General features: G+C 44.0%; 3 protein-coding genes and 1 pseudogene across 5 annotated transcripts; 2 read left to right on the plus strand and 2 right to left on the minus strand.

The window, feature by feature from the left end:
* The first annotated feature begins 701 nt into the window (after positions 1–701).
* LOC115666384 (uncharacterized) lies at positions 702–5629 on the plus strand. 3 transcript variants are annotated; one of them, XM_056317706.1, is made up of 3 exons: positions 749–839; positions 1367–1435; positions 2970–5629. In XM_056317706.1, the coding sequence occupies exon 3, from the start codon at positions 3249–3251 to the stop codon at positions 5280–5282; it is 2034 nt and encodes a 677-aa protein (XP_056173681.1). In that variant the 5' UTR covers positions 749–839; positions 1367–1435; positions 2970–3248; the 3' UTR covers positions 5283–5629. The 3 variants fall into 3 exon arrangements, with proteins under 3 accessions (XP_030443981.2, XP_056173681.1, XP_030443980.2); XM_030588121.2 differs by lacking the exon at positions 1367–1435 and having other exon boundaries at positions 702–839; XM_030588120.2 differs by lacking the exons at positions 749–839; positions 1367–1435 and adding an exon at positions 2229–2249.
* A 146-nt stretch (positions 5630–5775) lies between these two features.
* LOC130139853 (WD repeat-containing protein LWD1-like) lies at positions 5776–6503 on the minus strand (annotated as a pseudogene).
* A 1206-nt stretch (positions 6504–7709) lies between these two features.
* Positions 7710–14095, plus strand: LOC115688500 (calcium-dependent protein kinase 1). Its single transcript, XM_030614326.2, has 9 exons — positions 7710–8250; positions 8468–8754; positions 9558–9701; positions 10064–10216; positions 10731–10846; positions 11902–12069; positions 12184–12311; positions 12448–12547; positions 13615–14095. Exons 1-9 carry the CDS (start codon positions 7835–7837, stop codon positions 13696–13698), a joined length of 1596 nt encoding a protein of 531 aa, XP_030470186.2. The 5' UTR covers positions 7710–7834; the 3' UTR covers positions 13699–14095.
* A 1800-nt stretch (positions 14096–15895) lies between these two features.
* On the minus strand, positions 15896–18158 carry LOC115688507 (reticulon-like protein B1). The gene is made up of 5 exons (XM_030614332.2): positions 17886–18158; positions 16905–17085; positions 16652–16793; positions 16424–16493; positions 15896–16338 (listed from the first exon to the last, which is right to left on the minus strand). The coding sequence occupies exons 1-5, from the start codon at positions 18103–18105 to the stop codon at positions 16169–16171; spliced, it is 783 nt and encodes a 260-aa protein (XP_030470192.2). The 5' UTR covers positions 18106–18158; the 3' UTR covers positions 15896–16168.
* Between the last annotated feature and the right edge of the window lie 2450 nt (positions 18159–20608).

Consider the following 20608-nt stretch of genomic DNA (forward strand, 5'->3'; position numbering starts at 1 on the left):
GCGCCGGAACATTTTTTTTTATGCACGGCGACGAGATGAGCACCGATCTTGATCTTGCCGTGCAGAACATACGTCCTTAACCGATCTTTATTGAAGAGTTGTCGTACATCGGATTACGATAACTGCAATTTGGTTATAGGATAATTGCAATTTGGATTGTACTCTGCTTACCCTGCCCCTTTTTTCTTCTTTTGCTTACGTAAAAAAAGAAGAAAAGAAAGATGCGACGCCTCGTGCTCCGGAATCCATTTATCACCTTTGATCAAGCACGCCTAGAATGATCACTCGCGAATTTCCCCGTTTTTAATCGACGACGAGGCCCCTGTCGATTCATCACGCGTTCCGGACCCGAAACAGCGGGAAGCTCCATTTCGCCGGGGCAATTTTTGGTGGGATCTTTTCGAACGCACGTAATTGCTCGATGTGTACGGAAGGCGGGCGGTGTTCGAAGCGGTCCGACCCATTATTAGCAGGACCCAAAAAAAAATTGAAAAGGAAAATAGGTGACGAAATGGAAAATGGGAAAAGAACTACATGCCCAAAAAATAAAATAAAATAAAATTAAAAATGAAGAAAAAAGGTATGGGAACCCAAGAATATAACCCTAGTTCGGTTTCATGACAGATATTCTTAAACCCACCCCTTCCAGCTCGAAGCCATTGCCTTCAACGCGTGCTCTCTCTCTCTCTCTCTCTCTCTCACTCATCTCCGCTTTCGCTCTGTCTCTCTCTAGCTCTCGCTCGCGCCCCCTCCGGTTTCGGCCTTCCTCTCCGCCGCCCGCCGCCCGCCGCCGTCTCCGGGAAGGCCCTCCGCCCAATCGCCGCCCCGCGGCTCCGAAGGTGAGCGGCCTCTTTCGATCCTCTGCATCGCGCGTTCTTGATTTCGAGGCCCTGTTTTTCTCCTTTTCTCTTTTTTTTTCCTGTCGTTGAATTTTGTCCCCGAGTTCGCGCGGCTGCGGGAACCCGTCGGTTTCGCTTTGGTTTTGCCGTGGAGTCGGGCCCTTTGTTTGTGTTTTTCTGGGTTTGTTTGTCGTTCGGGGACGAAGTCGTGTGCCGAATTGCTCGTGCTGTCGTGGTCTCGGTAAGCAGAATTCGGCGACGAGATGCGCAAAAAAAATGGTTTTTTTTTTGTTTTGTTTTGTGAAGGAAGCTCTGATTCTTTCCACCCTTTTCCGACCAATCGAAGAGGGTTTAGCTCGATTGAGCTCATGTCCTTAGAAATCAACGAAAGAATGTTTTTTGCTGTCTGGCGTTGCTTCTTGCTGTCTGCATCTTTTTTATCAATCAAATGATTAAAAAAAAAAAACCATGGCTTTCGGACAAGTGGTTCGATTAAAGCAACGCTCGCTGATTCTTTCGGCTTGCAGTTCTTCTTGTTTCTGGAGCTAGAAATGATGGAAATCGTTCGCTAAACCGTTTTGCTGTTTCTTCTTCTGGTAATTCCCCTGCAATTATGCTTGTGCTTTTTATCTGTTTTTTTTTTCTCTGTTTTGGATGAGTAGAGGTGAATAATGAATCTTGGGGATTCCGAAGCGCTGTGCAGATGGTTCGATTGAATCTCTGCGCTTCGTGGGGACTTCTTGCGTATTCTTGTTTTTCTTAGTGATTTATCTCCGATTATGTTCTGAATCTGAACAGTGACCCTGTCCCTTGCGTTGTTCCTTCATTCATTAGTATCTCAATTCGTTTCGTCTGTTTTAACATTTGTACTGTGTCGAGATCCAGTTTTGTCAATCTTTTTTCTTGTCCTACGGTGTGTGTGTGTGTGTGTGTATTAATCTGTGAGCTCCTGAGTTGGATATTGAGGGGAAAAATAGGCCTACTTCGAGCATATTGTTTTGCATCGTGGATTTGTGCTACCTTTCTTTTTTGCTTCCCTAGTCTGAGATTTTCAAATTACATATAATTTGGTTTCTGTAGTGTTTCCACCCGATCTGCATAATCTTTTTGCCTAGCTTAAGATCATGAGATAAGCAGCTACTTCTTGGTTTTTTCTCTGCCTGATCAACATCTTGTTCATCTCGTACTAGTTCGGTGATCTTGTCCATGTTTGTCTTTATAAGCCGTTGTCTTGGACTACATAGCTAGCTACTACTTTTACTCTGCATGTCTGTTGATTTTATGGATGCAATGCTACGTAGTTGTTTAACTTAGCTAATGCCTGTGTGGATGATTTCCTTGCTTTGATTTTCGGGTCCTCAGTTGCCTTGCTTGGTGTTTGCAATCTGGATTTGCTCTTTTCCTCAGAGAGTTAGACATCTAGGAAATTTTTGTTGACTTGGACTGAAATTAGAATTTAAAATATGTTTTCTGGCGGAAATCTTGACGTTGATCTCTTGTATGCATACTCCACTTTCAAGCACTCTACACGCGTGAGAGTTCAGACATATTCCTTAACCAACTTTAGTGTGTAACAATTTTCTATTATAGGTTTTGCACTTTGTTCCCCTTTTTTGTTTTTGCTAAGATGTATTCGGTTGCTTTCTGCTGGTAGGAGCTCTGAGACATGAGATCTCTAATAGACTGATGTTTCACGGTAGTATAGTGTAGTGCATACTTTTACCCACTTAATACTGGGGACTGTAATCAGGGATACATGATGTTCTGGCCATTAGGATGTTTATAATTGTTTTTTTATTTCACTTATAGGTGGAAAATGCTGTCTTTATGGTTTACACATATGTAGCTCGTCACTTGCCCGGGCTAATATGTATGCTAATCTGTTGCTACAGTAGAGGGATAGCTAGTGAGCCTTATAAGCTCCCTAATTAAGAACTGTCAGTTAAGTGGTCTCGTGTGATGAGTGGAATCTTGAGATTATAGGGTGATCAATTTGTTCGTATTTGCATCTACTAATTCTTCACGTGTTATTTTGATTGCATACTTATTCCTTGTGAACACCAGTCACTATGATGGTTGAGAATTTCTGGAGGATATTGTTTTTGACACTGAATTATTCATTCTTTGCAGGCAATTGAGAGCTATGGCCTCAATCCACACCAGTCATACATCCTAAGATTCTTCTAAGCTTGTTGAGCTCTGATCGTTAAAGTTCTGCATTAAATTATTTGTCAAAGATGGACCGCCGTGATACTTCTGGTTTTGTCAGTGGGGGAGGCATGTATGGCTTCCACTAATTTCTAACTGTAGTTTTGTAGCGAATAACATTATCCCGGAAGTCAGGCAGACTGCTATTGCGTTGGCATTAGGTTTGGACTATTGGCATACACATTGGCATTTGGTTACGTTATGCATCCAAGGTTCCAGAATTTGGGTTTTGGCGCGCAGTATTCTTCGAACCCCTTTGGTCTCTTGGGCAGTTCTATGCAAGTTGGGGGCGCTAAAGGTGATTATGACACCATCTTGAGACTCAATTCCCCTGGCTCTTCCTCTCATCTGTCGCCTATTTCAAAGGGCCTCAAACGCAAATGGAGTTTGATTGATGGAGCTATGGAGCAGCAGCAAGTTGGCTCTCCACTGTCCCTTGTGCTAGGCCGATGTTCTAGTTCATCTGACAGCAAGGGTAGCTCGGCAACTGCTTGCACTGCAATATCCTCGGCCAAGGAAACTGAGGAGGAGTCGTCAATGGATCTCGATTTGGATTTCACCCTCCATCTCGGGTGTGAGAAGATGCCAGGCCCAAAGAAAGTCACTATGTCGGATGCTAAAGCATTCCAGATGCAACCAAAGGTTGACCTAGAATTGAGTCTTTCAACTGGTCCTTCAGAATCTGATGTCACCAACGTTCATCCAGATTCCCCACCATTTAAATTGGGGCAGGGAGTTCCATTGGCTGGCTGTGCATCAAGTGCAGAAGTAGAATCTACATCGTGCCTCTGGAAAGCAGGCATCGCTCTGCCCCCACTGAACCAAGAGGCTGGCTTCTTCCTTAACCAAGATGCCAGAAATGCGGCTTCGTCGTCAATCGTTCCAAACCTGTCTTCAAGTGTAATAACAACGCCGAACAGCTCAGTCACCTGCACTTCCGGGATAACAAAGAAGCTGCAACAGCAGCATCGTAGTAGTACAAAAATTTGTCAGGTTGAAGGATGTGGAAAGGGAGCAAGAGGTGCTTCTGGCCGATGCATTTCCCATGGAGGTGGCCGGAGGTGCCAGAAACCTGGCTGCCACAAGGGAGCTGAGGGCCGAACAGTCTTCTGCAAGGCACATGGAGGTGGCCGGCGCTGTGAGCACCTTGGGTGTACTAAAAGTGCAGAAGGACGTACGGACTACTGCATTGCCCATGGCGGTGGCAGACGTTGCAGCCATGAGAATTGCACTCGAGCTGCCAGGGGGAAGTCTGGTTTGTGCATACGGCACGGAGGTGGTAAGAGATGCCAGAGAGAGGGTTGCACGAAGAGTGCGGAAGGCCTTTCCGGCCTTTGCATCTCCCATGGAGGCGGCCGCCGGTGTCAGCACATTTGCTGCACCAAAGGGGCTCAAGGAAGCACTCTGTTTTGCAAGGCGCACGGTGGCGGAAAGCGCTGCACCTATGCGGGGTGCACCAAAGGTGCCGAGGGTAGTACTCCGTTTTGCAAGGGTCATGGTGGAGGAAAGAGGTGCTCCTTCCAAGGAGGTGGTGTCTGTACCAAGAGTGTCCATGGGGGGACAGCTTTCTGTGTAGCCCATGGGGGAGGCAAGAGGTGTGTGGTGACTGGGTGCACGAAGAGTGCGAGAGGACGAACTGATTACTGTGTCCGTCATGGTGGGGGTAAGAGGTGCCAGGCCCCTGGGTGTGGCAAGAGCGCTCAAGGCAGCACTGACTTTTGCAAGGCGCATGGTGGCGGCAAGAGATGTGCCTGGGGACACCCTGGGTCAGGTTTTGGCGGGGAAGCTGGCGGCCCATGCAACTCGTTTGCTCGTGGGAAGACGGGCCTTTGTGCCCTTCACAGCGGCCTGGTTCAGGATAAGAGGGTCCACGGTGCCATGGTTGTGGGTTCCATGGTGCAGAGCCCCACGGTCAGCCAACTCGAGAAGGCCAAAGAAACTGTGACCACGGAGAGCACGAGCATTGATGTCACCAAGGTTACAGGTTCTGAAGTGACTTCATCTGGCACGGCTTACTCTGGTTTCCAGCAGTACGGTCTCGGCAACGCTGATTACCCTGTCGCGGACGGAGGGCTCTCATCCATTTCAGTCTCTGTTCCGGAGGGTAGGGTCCATGGTGGAAGTCTGATGGCACTGCTCGCGAGTGGCTCTACTCTTGGGCCAGCTAATACTGAAGGTTCAGTTATCGATCTGTCTAAACCCGGGAAACCCATGGTGCCCCGGAGCTGGATGTAAGCCGAAATGTCAACTTTGCACCATATTCAATCGTGTTGCAGATGGAGTATCAAGTCTGTCCCGTGTGTGTGCCTTCTCTCTACTGGTGTGCTTGGTTGTCCAATAGCGACTTGCTTGTGATTCATTGCAGCCCTTTCGTAACATCAAGGGGGATAATTTGTTAGGTTATATTAGTCATTAGTGTCTGGAGTCCTGGATTTGTCTTCGTCTCTGCTGTAAATATTTATGTGTATTTTTTAGCTGGTTGGGAATACAGGTTATTGTACCTGTAAGGTCAAGAGGTCCGTTGTCCTGTCTGTCTGCCTGGGATTCTGGTTTATGTAATAAAGCCTTTGTTATGTGTAAAATGCTTCTGGGGCGAAATGTAGCGCGTATATGTTGTCACGTTAAAATGGGTCTTAAGCCCATTTATTAATCCAAAATTGTTTTTCGACCAAAAAAGAAAAATCCCAAAGTTGTTTAAACGGGTCGGTATTAATTTTGAAGGGTCTAGTTATATGGGTTCTAAAATGAGAAGCCTGAAATAAATGGGTTTAAATGGCTTCTCAAACGGACCTATTTTCAATTCATTTAATATAGGGCTCAAACTCTCCTCTCTGTTTTCGTCCGTGGTCTTTTCTTCCTCTAATCGTTCAATTCTTTCGACGCGTCCGAATGCCTCCTTCTAATGGGCGATGAGCTGGGTGTCGATGGTCTTGTGCTCAATGTCCTAGATGGTGCAGGTGGTGTCGATGCCGGAGGTGCGGATGCACTTGGGCTCGGCCTCGTTCCAGTCGAAGGAGATGAGAGGCCGGCAGAACTCTCTATTCTTATTGCCGTTGAGGAAGGAGCGGAGTTCGATCTGGGAGGAGTCGTCGGTGATCTGCCAGATGCTGATGAAGTCGCTGGGGGTGGCAAGGAAATTGGCGTGCTGGCATTCCTTGTCGAGGACAACGGTGGTCTTGGTGGGGGGTTGGGGTGGTCGAAGGAGAGGTTTGGGTCGGCTCGGGCCTTGCCAGTCGAGTCGTCGAGCTGCACAATCTCGACGCGGTTGGTGATGGCGGTGGGGTGATCGAGTTGACTGGCGATGGTGAGGCGGTACTTCTTGTCGTGGCAAACGCCCCGGTTCATGGCATAGATGTGCCGGGGGGGCTTCATTTGTGTAGATCTCCGACCACTTCTGGTGCTCTGTGTTCGGATCGCTGCTCGCTCCCATTATCCTGTTGGTTCCGGATATGGACCGGAATCGGACCGAATGGGGCAGGATAAGAGAGAGTCAAAATGTCACCACCAACGCCGAAGGAGTCGCGGAGGAGGAAGGGGCTGAGGCGAGGCGAGGCTCATTTCATACCTAGTGGAGGAAGAGCAGATTGCATCTCTGTTTTTCAATTAATTTTTAATTATTTTAAATTTACTAATCACTTGATTGGCATAGTTAAAAAAAATGTTGAGTTACGCGGGTGGGTTTGAGTTGAATCTGGATTGGGTTGGGTACAGGTAGTCTAAATTGTTTAGAAAAAAAATAGGTCAATGTGAGTTTCTTTTTTTTTTTTTCTTTTGGTCAGAAGGGTCGATGTGAGTTAAACGCGTGAAATTGAGCTGAATTCATTTACGAACCACCCAAACCCAACTCGGCAGCTTTTGATCTACGTAAAATAAGTGACTCGCTCCAAGATCATTATTACATTGCTTTCTATGGTCTGAACTCAAGGTGTTTTTTTTGTTTGATTGGGTGCTCCTCCTGCATATCTTTAGCGTTCTCTGGATCATAGTGAACTGAGAAGAAAGAGACCAACTTGAGTTTAATCAGAGGACAAACTACAGCATCTACTCATTTAGGTGCATTTCGCGCTCTTTCGATTTGGCGCCGGCTTTGGAGTCCGGTTAGGACAGTGCGGTATCTGATCCATGGATGAATCCGACCTCATATTGGATAGAGGATGAAGAAGCCATGTATATGTCCGGTTTCGCCAGGTCAAAAGAAGGCACCAGGAGCTGTCCGTCGTACTCGAGAATTTCTAGCGGTCACAGACCAAAGACCGAAGATTCTTCGCCCTTTAAGGACATTTTTCTGCGTAAGAGAATCACAATCGATATCAGTATCGTCGCGGCTTTGAACTGGGCCTAGATACCTCCCTAAGTTACGCTTGCACATGGCATCGTATCTGAGAAACACTCCGGTACGGACGATGTCTTTTGCACAAACGAGTTTGAAGACTGGAATGCATTCGAATTAGAATTGTTAAGAGCTTCGAAAAATCGTCGAGACTCCCCCAGCCCAAGCCCAATATCAGGCCCTAGAAAAAGCCCAATATCAGGCCCAAGACCAATCCCAAGCCCAAGCCCATTCGTTTCACCTCTAATTCAACCTACTTTTCCTCCTGTTTAATTCGGCCAACTTTTTGACCCAAAAAAAAAAAAAATTTCGGACAACTTTCCACGACCACAAAAAAAAAAAAAAAAATTTCGGACAACCTTCGTCGCAACAAATACCTCACGATGTCCGATGAGTCAACTCGTCCCTCTCTCTCCATCTCCGCCTCGTTGACCAACCTTTGACTCTCTCTCCACCAATGGGCAACTGCAACGGCCTCCCCTCCGCCTACGCCCGCCACCGCCGCCCGCCGGGCTCCCCTGATCCCCACGGCGGCTCCTCCTCCGCCGCCCCCGACTCCAACGGCCTCAACGTCCGCCCCCCCTCCCCCAGGCCCTCCCGCCCCGCTCACCCGCCGGCCCCCTCCTCCGCCTCCCCCGCCGCCCCCGCCGCCGGCCGCATCCTCGGCCGGCCGATGGAGGACGTCCGCGCCACCTACGTCTTCGGCCGCGAGCTCGGCCGCGGCCAGTTCGGCGTGACGTACCTGGTCACGCACAAGGAGACGAAGCAGCAGCTCGCCTGCAAGTCCATCGCCACCCGCAAGCTCGTCAACAGGGATGACATCGAGGACGTCCGCCGCGAGGTCCAGATCATGCACCATTTGACCGGCCACAGGTATTTCTTCTCTCGAAATCAGTCGAACCGTGTCGCCGATTCGAATCGAGTGTAGATTCATTCTCGAAATCAATCGAACTGCGCCGCAGGTGTTGAATTCGTAGGAGGTCGGTCTATTCTGGCTTAGAGTAGGTCTTCAGGCTGACTAAAACTTCAGCTTTGCTTCGCTATCTTGTGATTGGTGTTCATTGCCTGTTTTTTTTGTTGCATTGAGTAGGAATATAGTGGAATTGAAAGGCGCTTACGAAGATAGGCATTCGGTGAATTTGGTGATGGAGTTGTGTGCGGGCGGTGAATTGTTCGACCGGATCATAGCGAAAGGCCATTACTCGGAGCGAGCTGCGGCGAACCTGTGTCGGCAGATCGTGTCGGTGGTGCATAATTGTCACACCATGGGAGTTATGCACAGAGATCTGAAGCCTGAGAATTTCCTTTTTCTGAGTACCGACGAGAACTCGCCGTTGAAAGCTACTGATTTTGGCCTCTCTGTTTTCTTCAAACAAGGTACTTCTGGTTCTCCTGTTATTATCCATTATGTCGTGTGTGTGGGTGTGTGTTTTCCTTTCGTTGCTGTAGTAATTACAATACAAGGCATTGTGATGCATGATTCTGATGGCAATGACAAGAAATTTTGCACAAGTGGCATTTAACGATGTTTCAGTATGTGATACCTGGTATTGCCTACGTATTTGTTATATGCTGCTCAGTTCTTCAGTTTAAGCTAGAAGATGACCCTGCAACACTAAGATTATGGTAATGTGGAAACTCCTGCTTCTGCCGCGGAATTTACAAGAAGTTTCTTCCTCCAATTTCTGAAAAAAGTATGGAACTTCTGAGTGTGAACAGTGTGGCTTGAAATTTCTAAATTTAGCACTGATGAAAAGTGTAGATCATCATGTCTTGTGCTTTGGTTCTTTTTCTAGCTGTGATATGACGGCATTTAGGTAATATGTTCATTTATGTACAACTAAGGGTAATATTCCTTTTTCTTTAAGCTTTTGTTTGCTTTGTGTATTTACACTGTTACTTCTTTATTTGTCTGCAAAAGAATAAGATGGTTCCAGGGAATTTGCGCACTATCACTGGGGGTCATCGTAAGTAGGCCTTGAAAGCATGGACAAGAACAGTTTCAATCTTGGAAAAAGATCATATTTTTATTCTTCTATGTTGATTCCTAGCAAATGATATATATTCCTTGTTGATCAGCTTGGAATAACTTTTGATCTTGGAATTTGGAAATGCTTGTATTTTCAATGTCGTGAATCCTGATGAGATATACTTTTATAATTGCTTATGGATCATGTTAGGTGATGTATTTAGAGACCTTGTCGGAAGTTCATATTATGTGGCCCCTGAAGTACTGCGCCGTAACTATGGTGCTGAGGCGGATACATGGAGTGCTGGTGTGATCCTTTATATACTGCTTAGCGGTGTCCCTCCTTTCTGGGGAGGTATGCTTCTTGTGCCTCTGTAATGACCAACTTATTTTGAAGTCATTTATTTTTTTTGGCGAATTCTTGTGAGAATTTCCATAATTTTAGTTTCAACATTTTTTATTTGTTTGGGGATGGATGAATGAAAATGTTAGTGGAATAAACACGGAGCCAGGACATGAGAATTATTCGTCTATTCACACTTTGTCGTTTATATGTACAGATCACTTGGCTAAGTAATCAAATTTATGTTCATTCTTGTAATCAGCGTGGAGATAGTGCTTGACATGGATGAATGATTCGATAACCATCAAGATCAAATTACGTCACTGTACTTAATTCCACCTTGGCAGTCATCTTTTTTTTTTCGTTTTATGCAGAAAATGAGCGGGCCATATTCGATTCCGTTCTACGGGGGCATATTGATTTTGTGTCAGACCCCTGGCCGTCCATATCTAGTAGTGCTAAAGATCTGGTAAAAAAGATGCTACGTGCTGATCCAAAAGAGCGGCTTTCTGCAGTTGAGGTGCTAAGTAAGTAAAAAACGACTGTCAGTGATGAGTTTACTATTTGTTCATGGGATATGCTGCCCTTTCAAAGTCAAAACAATTTTGACAATTATGCCAGCAAGTTTTTGAAGCTATCCATCTGTATAGAAGATCGAACTAGGATTTCTTGTGTGCGCCTTGGAATGGCATCACTTTCCTTGCTTCTTTTCTTTATCAGCTTATTGATTAAGGAACTTGGAGAAAAGGATTGTCCTACAAAAAATGAAGCAGGGTCCCAGGGGGTATATGTGTTGCTGTCACGAACAGGGACAAAAAAAGGGAAAATTATACCCCTTTTGGTAGAAGTAAAAGCATGAATTAAAAATTTGCTAATAACTTAATATAATTTTAGCTTTTAGAAGATTTTGTAACTAATAGAAAAACTATATTTGGTGCTTGTACTTTTTCCAAAAGGCATCTATTGTACTTACATGTTTCTACTAAGTATAATGTGTTGTTAGTTAGAGAAAATGATTCTGTAATGCTGAACGTAATGCAGATCATCCTTGGATGAGAGAAGATGGAGATGCTTCTGATAAGCCTTTGGATATTGCTGTCTTAACTAGAATGAAACAATTCAGGGCAATGAACAAGCTAAAGAAAGTGGCCTTAAAGGTGAGAACATCTGTGCTGTTAGATAGTTTTCTTTCAGCTTCTTCATGTGTGGGATTTGTCTTCCTTTTTATTTAACTAGAATCGGTGACTTTGTTCTCTTGTTGTGGGGTTATGGAAACAGATTAGGACTAGGAAGATCAAGCTAACTTCACAAGATTCAAGTTTTGTTGGTCGACGGACAAAAAACCAAAAGATAAGAAAAATGAACGAGTTTGTTGGTTTTGGTGTGACATGTTGTCGAGAACAGCAATTTGAAAAAGCTATTTTGCCAGAATTTTCTTGTTATTTCTTCTTTCATTTCTCCTAGTATAGATGTTATTTTAAATGCACCTATTAGCCTTGCATTTGGATAGCTCATGCAACTCAAAGGTTTGTCTTCTCCACTTAAAGGCTTGTCCTTTTGCTGGAAAAGTTCTAAGAACCACAAAACTTGTGGCCACACACTTTTGTTGGTCCAGTATGTGTAAGGGTTAGAGACATTGAGGCACAGACAATCAACTATTTAGTTTGCTGTTTGTCAATTAGAGATTATGGCTTTTATCTTTATGGTCTAGTGGAAGTTTAGTTATGTTGGAACTAGAGCATTCGTTAGCTAGCTATTATGAGGAACTGGAAGTTCAACGACTGTAAAGCTCACCGTTAGCTAGAATTTGAAAAGTTTTGAATACCCTTTTGTTTTTTCCCAAGACAGGTATTGAAGACAGTTGATTCATAATTTTCTATAATAGTGCACATTCCGAGAACCTTTTCCGTTTACCATATTATCCTGAGAATTTGTTGGAAATGCTGCATAAAGATCCTCCTCTAACTAAGAATATCTTGATTAATACAAGTATATAGTGAACTTAACTCAGGTGCCACTTTCACAAAATACACGTTTGTGGTTTGTTCACCTTTGGCACTCTTCTTTTGCATTTCTTGTCAAAAATGGGAAAAAAGAGTAGAAGAACTATTAACAGCTTGAGCATCTGGATTAAGGGCAGTATGAAAAATTTGTTGCTGGAACTGTTGTGATTCAGTGGTATAAATTACATGTCATTTCTTCGTCCTTCTAGGTAATTGCTGAAAATCTTTCTGAAGAAGAAATTATGGGGTTGAAGGCAATGTTTAAATCCATGGACACAGACAATAGCGGAACAATTACTTACGAAGAGTTGAAAGCTGGTCTTCCAAAATTGGGTACCAAGCTTTCAGAGAGTGAAGTCAAGCAGCTGATGGAAGCGGTACCATCCCCTCTCTTCTCAATATGATTTCCTGTTCTTTTCCTCTTTAAAAAAAAAAAAAAACAAAAGGAAGTGCGAGGTTGCTCTTGGATAAGAAAATGTTTGGTTTTTCAGGCTGATGTCGATGGCAATGGGACGATTGATTACCTTGAGTTTATAACAGCCACTATGCATTTGAATAGAATGGAAAGGGAGGATCATTTATATAAGGCATTTGAATATTTTGACAAGGACAAGAGCGGGTAATTTCCTTTCTCGCACTTAAGCATGATGTTTTGATATTACGTTCCCGTTCAAGCTAGCAAATCTAATTATCAATCAACAAATATATTTTGAAAAGTATGATGCTCACTTGCATGTATCTGCTGCCCTTTGAAGGTATATCACAATGGAGGAGTTGGAGCATGCACTTAAGAAGTACAATATGGGTGATGAGAAAACAATTAAGGAGATCATTGCTGAAGTTGACAGTGATCGTGTATGTTATTTTCTTCTCTCATGTCCATTCACGATCAACTATAGTGCACTAAATCTGCATAAAATAATGCCCACTTATGGTCATCTCATCTCCTAGTACGTAATTTGCAAACAGCTCAAATTTGTGTGAGGCTATCGAAGCGTAATTCATGTATAGCATGTAACTTGGCAAAGTTGGTTTAACAAGTATAGTTATGCAGAAGTTACATATAAGATTGACAGTCTAGAAACGACAGAAGATGGTTCGCCCATTGGCCTTGGTCCACTTATTAAGGAGAAGCAGCAATTTACCTGTCAGAATTCGAAGTACAATGAAAGAGAAAGAACTCTCAAAACCCATAACCTGCAGATACACCCATTATCTCTCGCACACTTTGGAATATCACTAACGGAACATATATACTAAAACCCTAACAAAATAATGTATACCCGAACTGGTCTGTACAGTGGGGGCTCTGACCCCCACCTATAGTCCTGAGCCTTTGGTCCGGGCCCTCCATTTTCAGCACAGACCTCTTGAAAAATGATCAATCGGGTCGCCATGAAATTTATTGAATTGAATCGCAAATTGGTCTAGCGCATAAAAATAATTCAAGTCACAATTAACATCTATCAAGGATACACCCTCGCATTTATTTATCTGTGAGAAAAAGATTCTTAAGAGTATAATGGTTGAAAACACAATGCCGTATAATTTGTAGCTTGGTTGAAGGAATTCTTGCTCTGGGCTAACTTTTTGTTGGTAGGTTTTATGTTTTAAAAGTGTTCCTTGTGCAACAATTTACAGTTGAAAATGTATAATTTGCGAAATATGTCATGGTATTATTTTATGGAGTGCGAATAAAACATATAAGCAAGTAAAAAGTAGAGCAGGGCATAGAATTAATTAGCGCTCGATTTGTGTAAGTTGGAAATCTCTATTGAACTTCCATGATAAGGTCTTCTAAGTTACTTTCTTAACACTGCTGTTCCATGAAGATGAGCAGACATCGTTTCTTCATGGTATACCTTGTGGCCTGTTGATTGTAATCTTCTTGTGACATATCCGAGTGTTTTCGAATTTATCAGGATGGAAGAATCAACTATGATGAGTTTGTTGCCATGATGAGAAAGGGTAATCCTGATTTGGCCCCCAATAGACGTCGGAAATAGGCAGATGGAACATGAAAGCTTTTGTCGGCCCAAAACAATGGTGCGAGCGGATTGTAGATCGTATGACCGTGATTATGATCGTCGAGAATCAAGATGACAAGCCTTTATGTGCTTTTAGCCACGGGGTCCGAATCCTTGCTTTCTGATGTGATTTGCACAATTCATCCATGCCTCTGCTCGCTGCTTCTTATCGGTGTCGAAATGCAGGAGATTACTGGAAATTTTGTTGAGTCAATTTGTGGTTTTAAGGTTGGACATGTCTCGGTTGGCTCGAGTGAGAGAGTGTTGCTTATGGCAAAGCTTCTAAAAGGTTGTATTTTCAATCTGTTGGATCAATTTGTTTAGGTAAGATTCCGAGGAATATTAAGATTGATGAAGTGCAGATCCCATCGACATATTTCCATTTTTGCCTTTGACGTGTACATCAGTAGATAACTGTTACCTCCGCAAACCAAAGTAGAATCACGCCCACATTACACTTTTTAGAGCACTCGGAACAGAGATTCAATCGATTTTACGGTGAAATCGGTCGGATCGTCTTGTAAGGCGTATGCGTATTTGTTTCTCATTCTTCCTCTTGCGCGTACAGGTGGGATTAAGGCACAAAGCGAAGTTTAGTAGGTAACACTCCCACTGCTCACTGTACTGCGGTATGATATATTTAAGGCCCAGGGGCAATGATTCCATGGCTAACGTAGTTGATGAAACTAGTCACAGCTTGTGGAGCCTAGCCCACTGATGAATTTGTTTATCGATTTCGTGTGGCCTATCAGGTCGGATAAAGTGAACTGTTCTCTAGTACTTATAAATATAGGAAAAGTAGACTTCAGGGAAGAAGATGAAGATCACTGCAATGTAAATGATGGTTACAGGAGCTCAAGGAGGCCACGCAATTCTGGGGCATTGCGCCGGCAACATGCGCATCAAGAACACGACCTAAGAATGCGGAGCACCTCCCTCCGTTGAGAGGTACCCTTGAAACTCACCTTGTTCTCTCGGAAAATCCGAGTCGAGTGCATGATGGTAAAAGGGATTGTGGGATTTTCCTATAATGTATGGCTAACTTCGTCTATGTTGGTGGAACTCCGAGTCGCCGTTAAGTTTGGGAGTGAATTTTAACTTTGACACACTTATCACAATCAAGACGTCAAAAGTAATAGTGCTCCAAGCACTTTCTCATATCACAATGTTCTCAAAAGCTGTACCCATAGATGAAGAAACGCTTGGACAGCCTAGCTAGCCAAGAGCAAACAAGACCCGCGTCGACCAGTCCATTTATTGCCACTACTCCGGCCAATGTATGTAGCAGTCTCTAATTAGTGCCCCAAAAGAGAAGCAAGCATATCTCCAAATACTGGTACAAGGTAATATCATCAAAACATTAGACGCCTGGGTCAAACGCTATCGCAAGAAAACAGATGATTTCGCAAAGCCACATCCTCCTCGTCCATTTGCACAGTGATAATGCTGCTATTATCACCTAAAGCTGCTGAAGATGGAAGCTAATAGAGTCTGAAGAGGGATTGTGAACGACAACGTCACGTGGAGAAATAAGTTCCGCGCATGTTCATGTGATCTTAGACTCTCCATCCCCAAAGTGACAGAAATTTTGGGGACAAGATGGAGGCAAAACTTAAATACCAATCCACTTTGAAGGCAACACCCCTCTCATTGAGAGAGCTTCCATAAGTGTGGTCGCCCCGAGAAGGGCTTCCTAAGAGAAAAATTACAACTATTGCAACTTGTATGACTCCTACACCAAGTGTCAACGGGAAGCACTCCTATCGGTGTCAAATTGAAGTGAGCAGAAAGGACTCCGATATGGAAAAAACATAATCTAAGCTCACTGCAATCAGTATCCATTTGCTCTAGACAGATCCATTCCCTTTGCAGTTTTGTGGCCACAAGTGTGGCCTCCGCCAGAACTGCCAATGCAGATCCATTCAATCGAGACGAAGCTACCTATAATTTCAATCTGCCCTTCTAGAATCAACAATTGCCATTGTTCGAATCGCCTGCTGAAGGACCCAGCACGATCTCTTGCCTTGCCATGGCTATATTTTGAAAAAAACAACCTTGATCCTAGGGTCTCCTGGGATGCTACAAGCTCTATCATGCTCATTCCATGGAGCTCTGATTCCATACATCTCGAGATTGAATCACATCACTCACTCATATCATAAGTAAAAGTCAAAGATTCAACACAAATCACAGCACCCTATCAACCAGCGAAAAACACTATGTCAACAAACCAATACTTGCACAAAAATCCATGCAATTCTGAGCACGTCTGAAGAAAATGAAGGCACAAATATCCAGATTCATCCACATCTGAACCCAACACCAGAAAAAAACATGATGAAAACAGGGTTCATGCTAATCATGGACAATTTTAGCAACTTCAACCAAAAATTTGAAAAACTACCACATCATTCCAAAGGACCTAGTATGAGACAGAAGACTAAATAATTTAAACCTTCTTCTTGTCCTTCAAAGGCCCCCTTGGGAACTTGCTCAAAACTTTCTCATCAAATACTGCATACTGCTTCTTGATCTCAATAGTTGCCTTCTCAGCAAACGGGTCTACCTTGTCCTCATACTTCTCATAGAGCACAGGCACAGTGTGCAGTAACACAAACACTGTTCAAGAAACAAACCCTATCCATAAGACTTCATTGGGAGATATACACAATTAAATTCAACAAATATTATAACACTTCCTTACCCAAGTAAAATAACGTCAAGAAGTTGGACCAGCTGCCCACGATAGACAAAACCCAAAACACAGCAATCACCTAATTTGGCCACATTCAATTTTTCCATTAAGATGTGAAAGGAAATTGCAAAGCCATATGTGTACAAATTCAACCGAAACATATGATCTGGAAGAGCACCACACATGCTGAGAGAGTAGCATACAAGCAAACAACCATAAGCACAATTATGAACATACCAAGAGAAATTTTTTAAGATCTCTTCCGGATGCAATCTCCCTCAGCATAGCAAATGCACGATTTATTTCAAAGCTAAGTGCAGAGGCAAACTCCAAGACAGGTTTCTCTGGTATCGATACTTCAGGAATGTGAGGTGGCTTCCTAAGAAAGAACAATTAAGGCAAGATAATCCCATCAAAGCCAAATAGGAAAAACATCGAATTTAACATTATCCACACTCAAATGGATCTAGTAACACCATCAAAAACTTACTTGTGAATGAATGTAGTGGCATTGGACCACAAGAACAAGATTGCAAGGCCAAGGATCAAGACATGGCAAACTAAAGTGAGAAGGTGGTACTCGAGCAATTCAAACAGAATCCATATTGCCGTTGCAACACCAAGAGCACCAGCAGATATCTTCTTATTTCTCCATAGGAGTACATCAGCAGCTGTTTCACCACAATTAAAAACGAACAGTTTAATAACGAACCTCTGCAGTCAGAGACATGCATAGCAGGGAGAACAAGTTAGAACACACGGGATGGAAGCATACGTCATGTCTTATCGTGTCATCTTTGCCGCATAACCTTAAAAGATAAACAGGAAATTTTCGCTATGACGAGAGAAAAGAGGCGAGTTTTCACAGCTTCACAACAACAGTCTTGAACACTGCTCGAGGCAAATCTCATACCTCAACCAAAGAAACCGACTTTAACCGGACAAGCCAAAGCTTCACAAAGGCATCTACAGATACTACGTCAGCCACCCAGAATGGAAATACTTCTCAGTAGGTCAACATATACCTCAACCATAGCACGTTCACAAGAGCGCCCAGATCTAGATCACACACGCGAAATCGTCCCTCGATGATGCATCTCTCAGCGTCCAAACGACCCACCAGACGATCAAAAAACGGTACAGCATCTCATAAAAACGAATCAGATCGGCAGATCGAACGAACAGGATTGCGACTCAACACAGCTCCGTCGCCGCGTCCCATTTCCACGCAAAAGACAACAACCACAGCTTTCCGCAAGATCAGCGAACAAAGCAAAAACGTCGGAGCTCAGATCTCGACATCGAATCGGAACGACACTCGACTTTTGCAAACCACGCCGACCGAGAACAAGCGAGGCACATCAAAACAGCCAAAGACACTAGAAGCAACACCGGATCGAGAGAGAGAGAGAGAGAGAGAGAGAGAGAGAGAGAGAGAGAGAGAGAGAGAGAGAGAGAGAGCGGGACGTACGCTTTCCGCCGCCGAGCACCTTGTGGACGGGCTGCTCCCGGCCGAAGGGGCGGTAGACCTTGGCCTTCGGCGGCGGCGGCGGCGGCGGCGACGGGGCGGCGGGCTTGTCGTCGTCGGAGTCGGAGGAGGAGGAGGAGGAGGAGTCGCGAGCGGCGTGGATCTTCTCCGCGATCTTCTCCGCGAGGGACTCGCCGCCCTTGGGTTCCTCGTGATCCGCCATGGACGCCACAGAGATGCGAGCTCGAAGCAAGCAAGCAAGCCTAGCCCCTTCCCTTCCCTTCCCGATCCCCAAAACCCTAGAAGAAGGACCCGAAGCGAGCGAGAGAGAATCTCACCAAAACAAAAAAAAAAATGCAAACTTTTTTCCTTTGCCCTTCTCCTGGGTTGCGATTTCAAAGATCCCTCCCTCCCTTTCGTAACAGACGTTGCATCGCATAATCGCTTCGCCTTTTAAAAGGAAAAATGACACCGAGTGCCCCGGAATCTTGGACCGCTATACAATATGATCCATGAATTTTTAATTTATTCGGTATAATTTTTAAATTATATATATTTAATTTAATCATCAAATTATATTTAATATAATCTTTTCATTAATTCAAACTTAAAAATTAAATCGAATATTTTTATATAATTCAAAAATTATATATTAAAAATTTATGGATTAAATTATATATCGAGCCATAATTTACGGGATTGCACTTGTCATTATTCATTTTTGAAAGTTGGAGAGTGGTGTGCCTCTCCTTTTCGAGGGGGGCGGCTGGTTTGGAGGACGACGGGGCGGGGTTCGATCTCGGACGTCGGATCGTGCCCCTCGCTTTCCGATCCGGGCCGTCCGTTCGGTTCGGCGCCGAGCCTGGAGATTCGGATCGGGGAGTGCGGGCCACGCCTTGCTGCGGGTGACGCACCGCCGAGCAGTTTTAGAAAAAGCCCCCCTCCGTTTTTTTTTGTTCTTTTTTTGGGTGCAGTTTTTAGAGCGCCTCTTGCCCTGCCTCTGAACAGCAACACCGGGAGAGCACTGGTTTTTTGCCCCCCCCCTTAACGATTATAATATTTTGAGAAATGTGCTCGGGACATTTTCCTGAAATTATCTTTGATGTGCCATCCACATGGTGATGTTTCAGTCACAATTCACATCATGCTTTTTCTCTTGTGGGGCCATGGAATTGTTGTTTGCACCAATTTCAACCTATCTTGCACCCCCCCAAAAACAGAGAGAAAATAAAAAAAGGAAAGATAGTAAATGGAGGTGTGTTGTGGCTCTTGAACAATCTTTAGGATTCTTTGGGGAAAATCTAGATGCTAAATCGAAGCTGTTGTTACTACTAGAAAATGGGCGCTAGAAATATCGGGACGATTTAGCGGTTCGAATGATCAGCGGTGATGGACCGATTCCGTGGTAGAATCGCGCCTTGTTCTCCTAAGCCTAGGTTAAGGCCTAAGGACTCTCTCTCTCTCTTCTTCTTCCTCTCTTATCAATTGAAGCGGATTGAACGCGACGGGAGCTACTTTCTTAGAAGACTTTACATCAATGTCATTAGAATTGAGGCCGAGCTTGATCTTCATTTCACGAGCTACCGTTGCATGATCCCAAGGCTTGTGAGATCGATACATGGGTACCGTTGGATCGTGCGGATCCCGCATGAATCCTAGCCTTATCTTGCGATGCATACGAGCCGGGCTCACCCGCGACATTATCGTCCCCGGAACTTTTTCTCATTTCCATATGGAAAAAAACAGGGGACAAATGCGTGGCGACGGCCACTAGAAGGAAGGACGGTGGGGACGGGGGGATAAAACTGCAGAAAGTGAAAGAGAATTAAAGGGGACAAAAGGAAAGGGACAGCTACTCGAGCCCCAAAAATTTGGCCACGCCAGCTGCACTAACTTTCGGTTTCATGGTGTCGAAGGTCCAAATTAGCACCACCAAGAGACGGGAAAATTAGGCCAAAACCATGACTTCCATGAACGCTTCTCTTGCGCGAGCGCGAATACATTGCATCCCGAAGAGGCGGACCTTACCGATTTGACTTCACGATTATCTGTAACGTTACTGAAATCTGATGGGAATAGACTTAATCAACTGATTAAATCAAAAAAACGATTCACGATCTGATCTAGTTTAGACTACCGGATTATTGTCGATCGCAAACAGGATCGAGCTAGTTTAACTGATTGAAACGGACTAGTTTAATCGAATCGGCACTGATTCAAACTATTTATTCAATTAGAGGGTATAATAAGTTGGACGAGTAAAGCTCTGGAGCAAGGAAACCTTAAATTTAAAAGAATTTGAAGTAGGGCGTATAACCTTGTCAAGCAAGATGAGCTAAGATAAATGAAAAGTAATTCATAGAATTAGCAAAATATGCACACATGTTACATGTATACACAAAAATTTTGCTTGTGAAAAACTAGTTCCTTTGTTCGCATTATACGCGCGCGTACCCAATTCGAGATGGATTTAATTGATTTTTGGTAGAGAATATGGATATGAATTTCAAAAGTGGTGATCTGTGCTTAAAAAAATACGAGATTTGTAAAGTTATTGTCCGAAGGTGTCAAACTTTAATAATTGATGATATATAATGTTTCCTTCGCTTTTTCTATACTAATATGGGGTAAGAGTGCTGTAGCCTCCTAAAAAAGTCGATACCACTAATTCAAAAGTTGACTTTATATGTAGCGTAGATTCAGCAAAACCACCTCATTAAAACCAT

Source organism: Syzygium oleosum, unplaced genomic scaffold, assembly GCF_021117445.2.
Source record: "Syzygium oleosum isolate NSW1041296 unplaced genomic scaffold, Sole_v2.1 Sole_v2.14, whole genome shotgun sequence".
NCBI lineage: Eukaryota > Viridiplantae > Streptophyta > Magnoliopsida > Myrtales > Myrtaceae > Syzygium > Syzygium oleosum.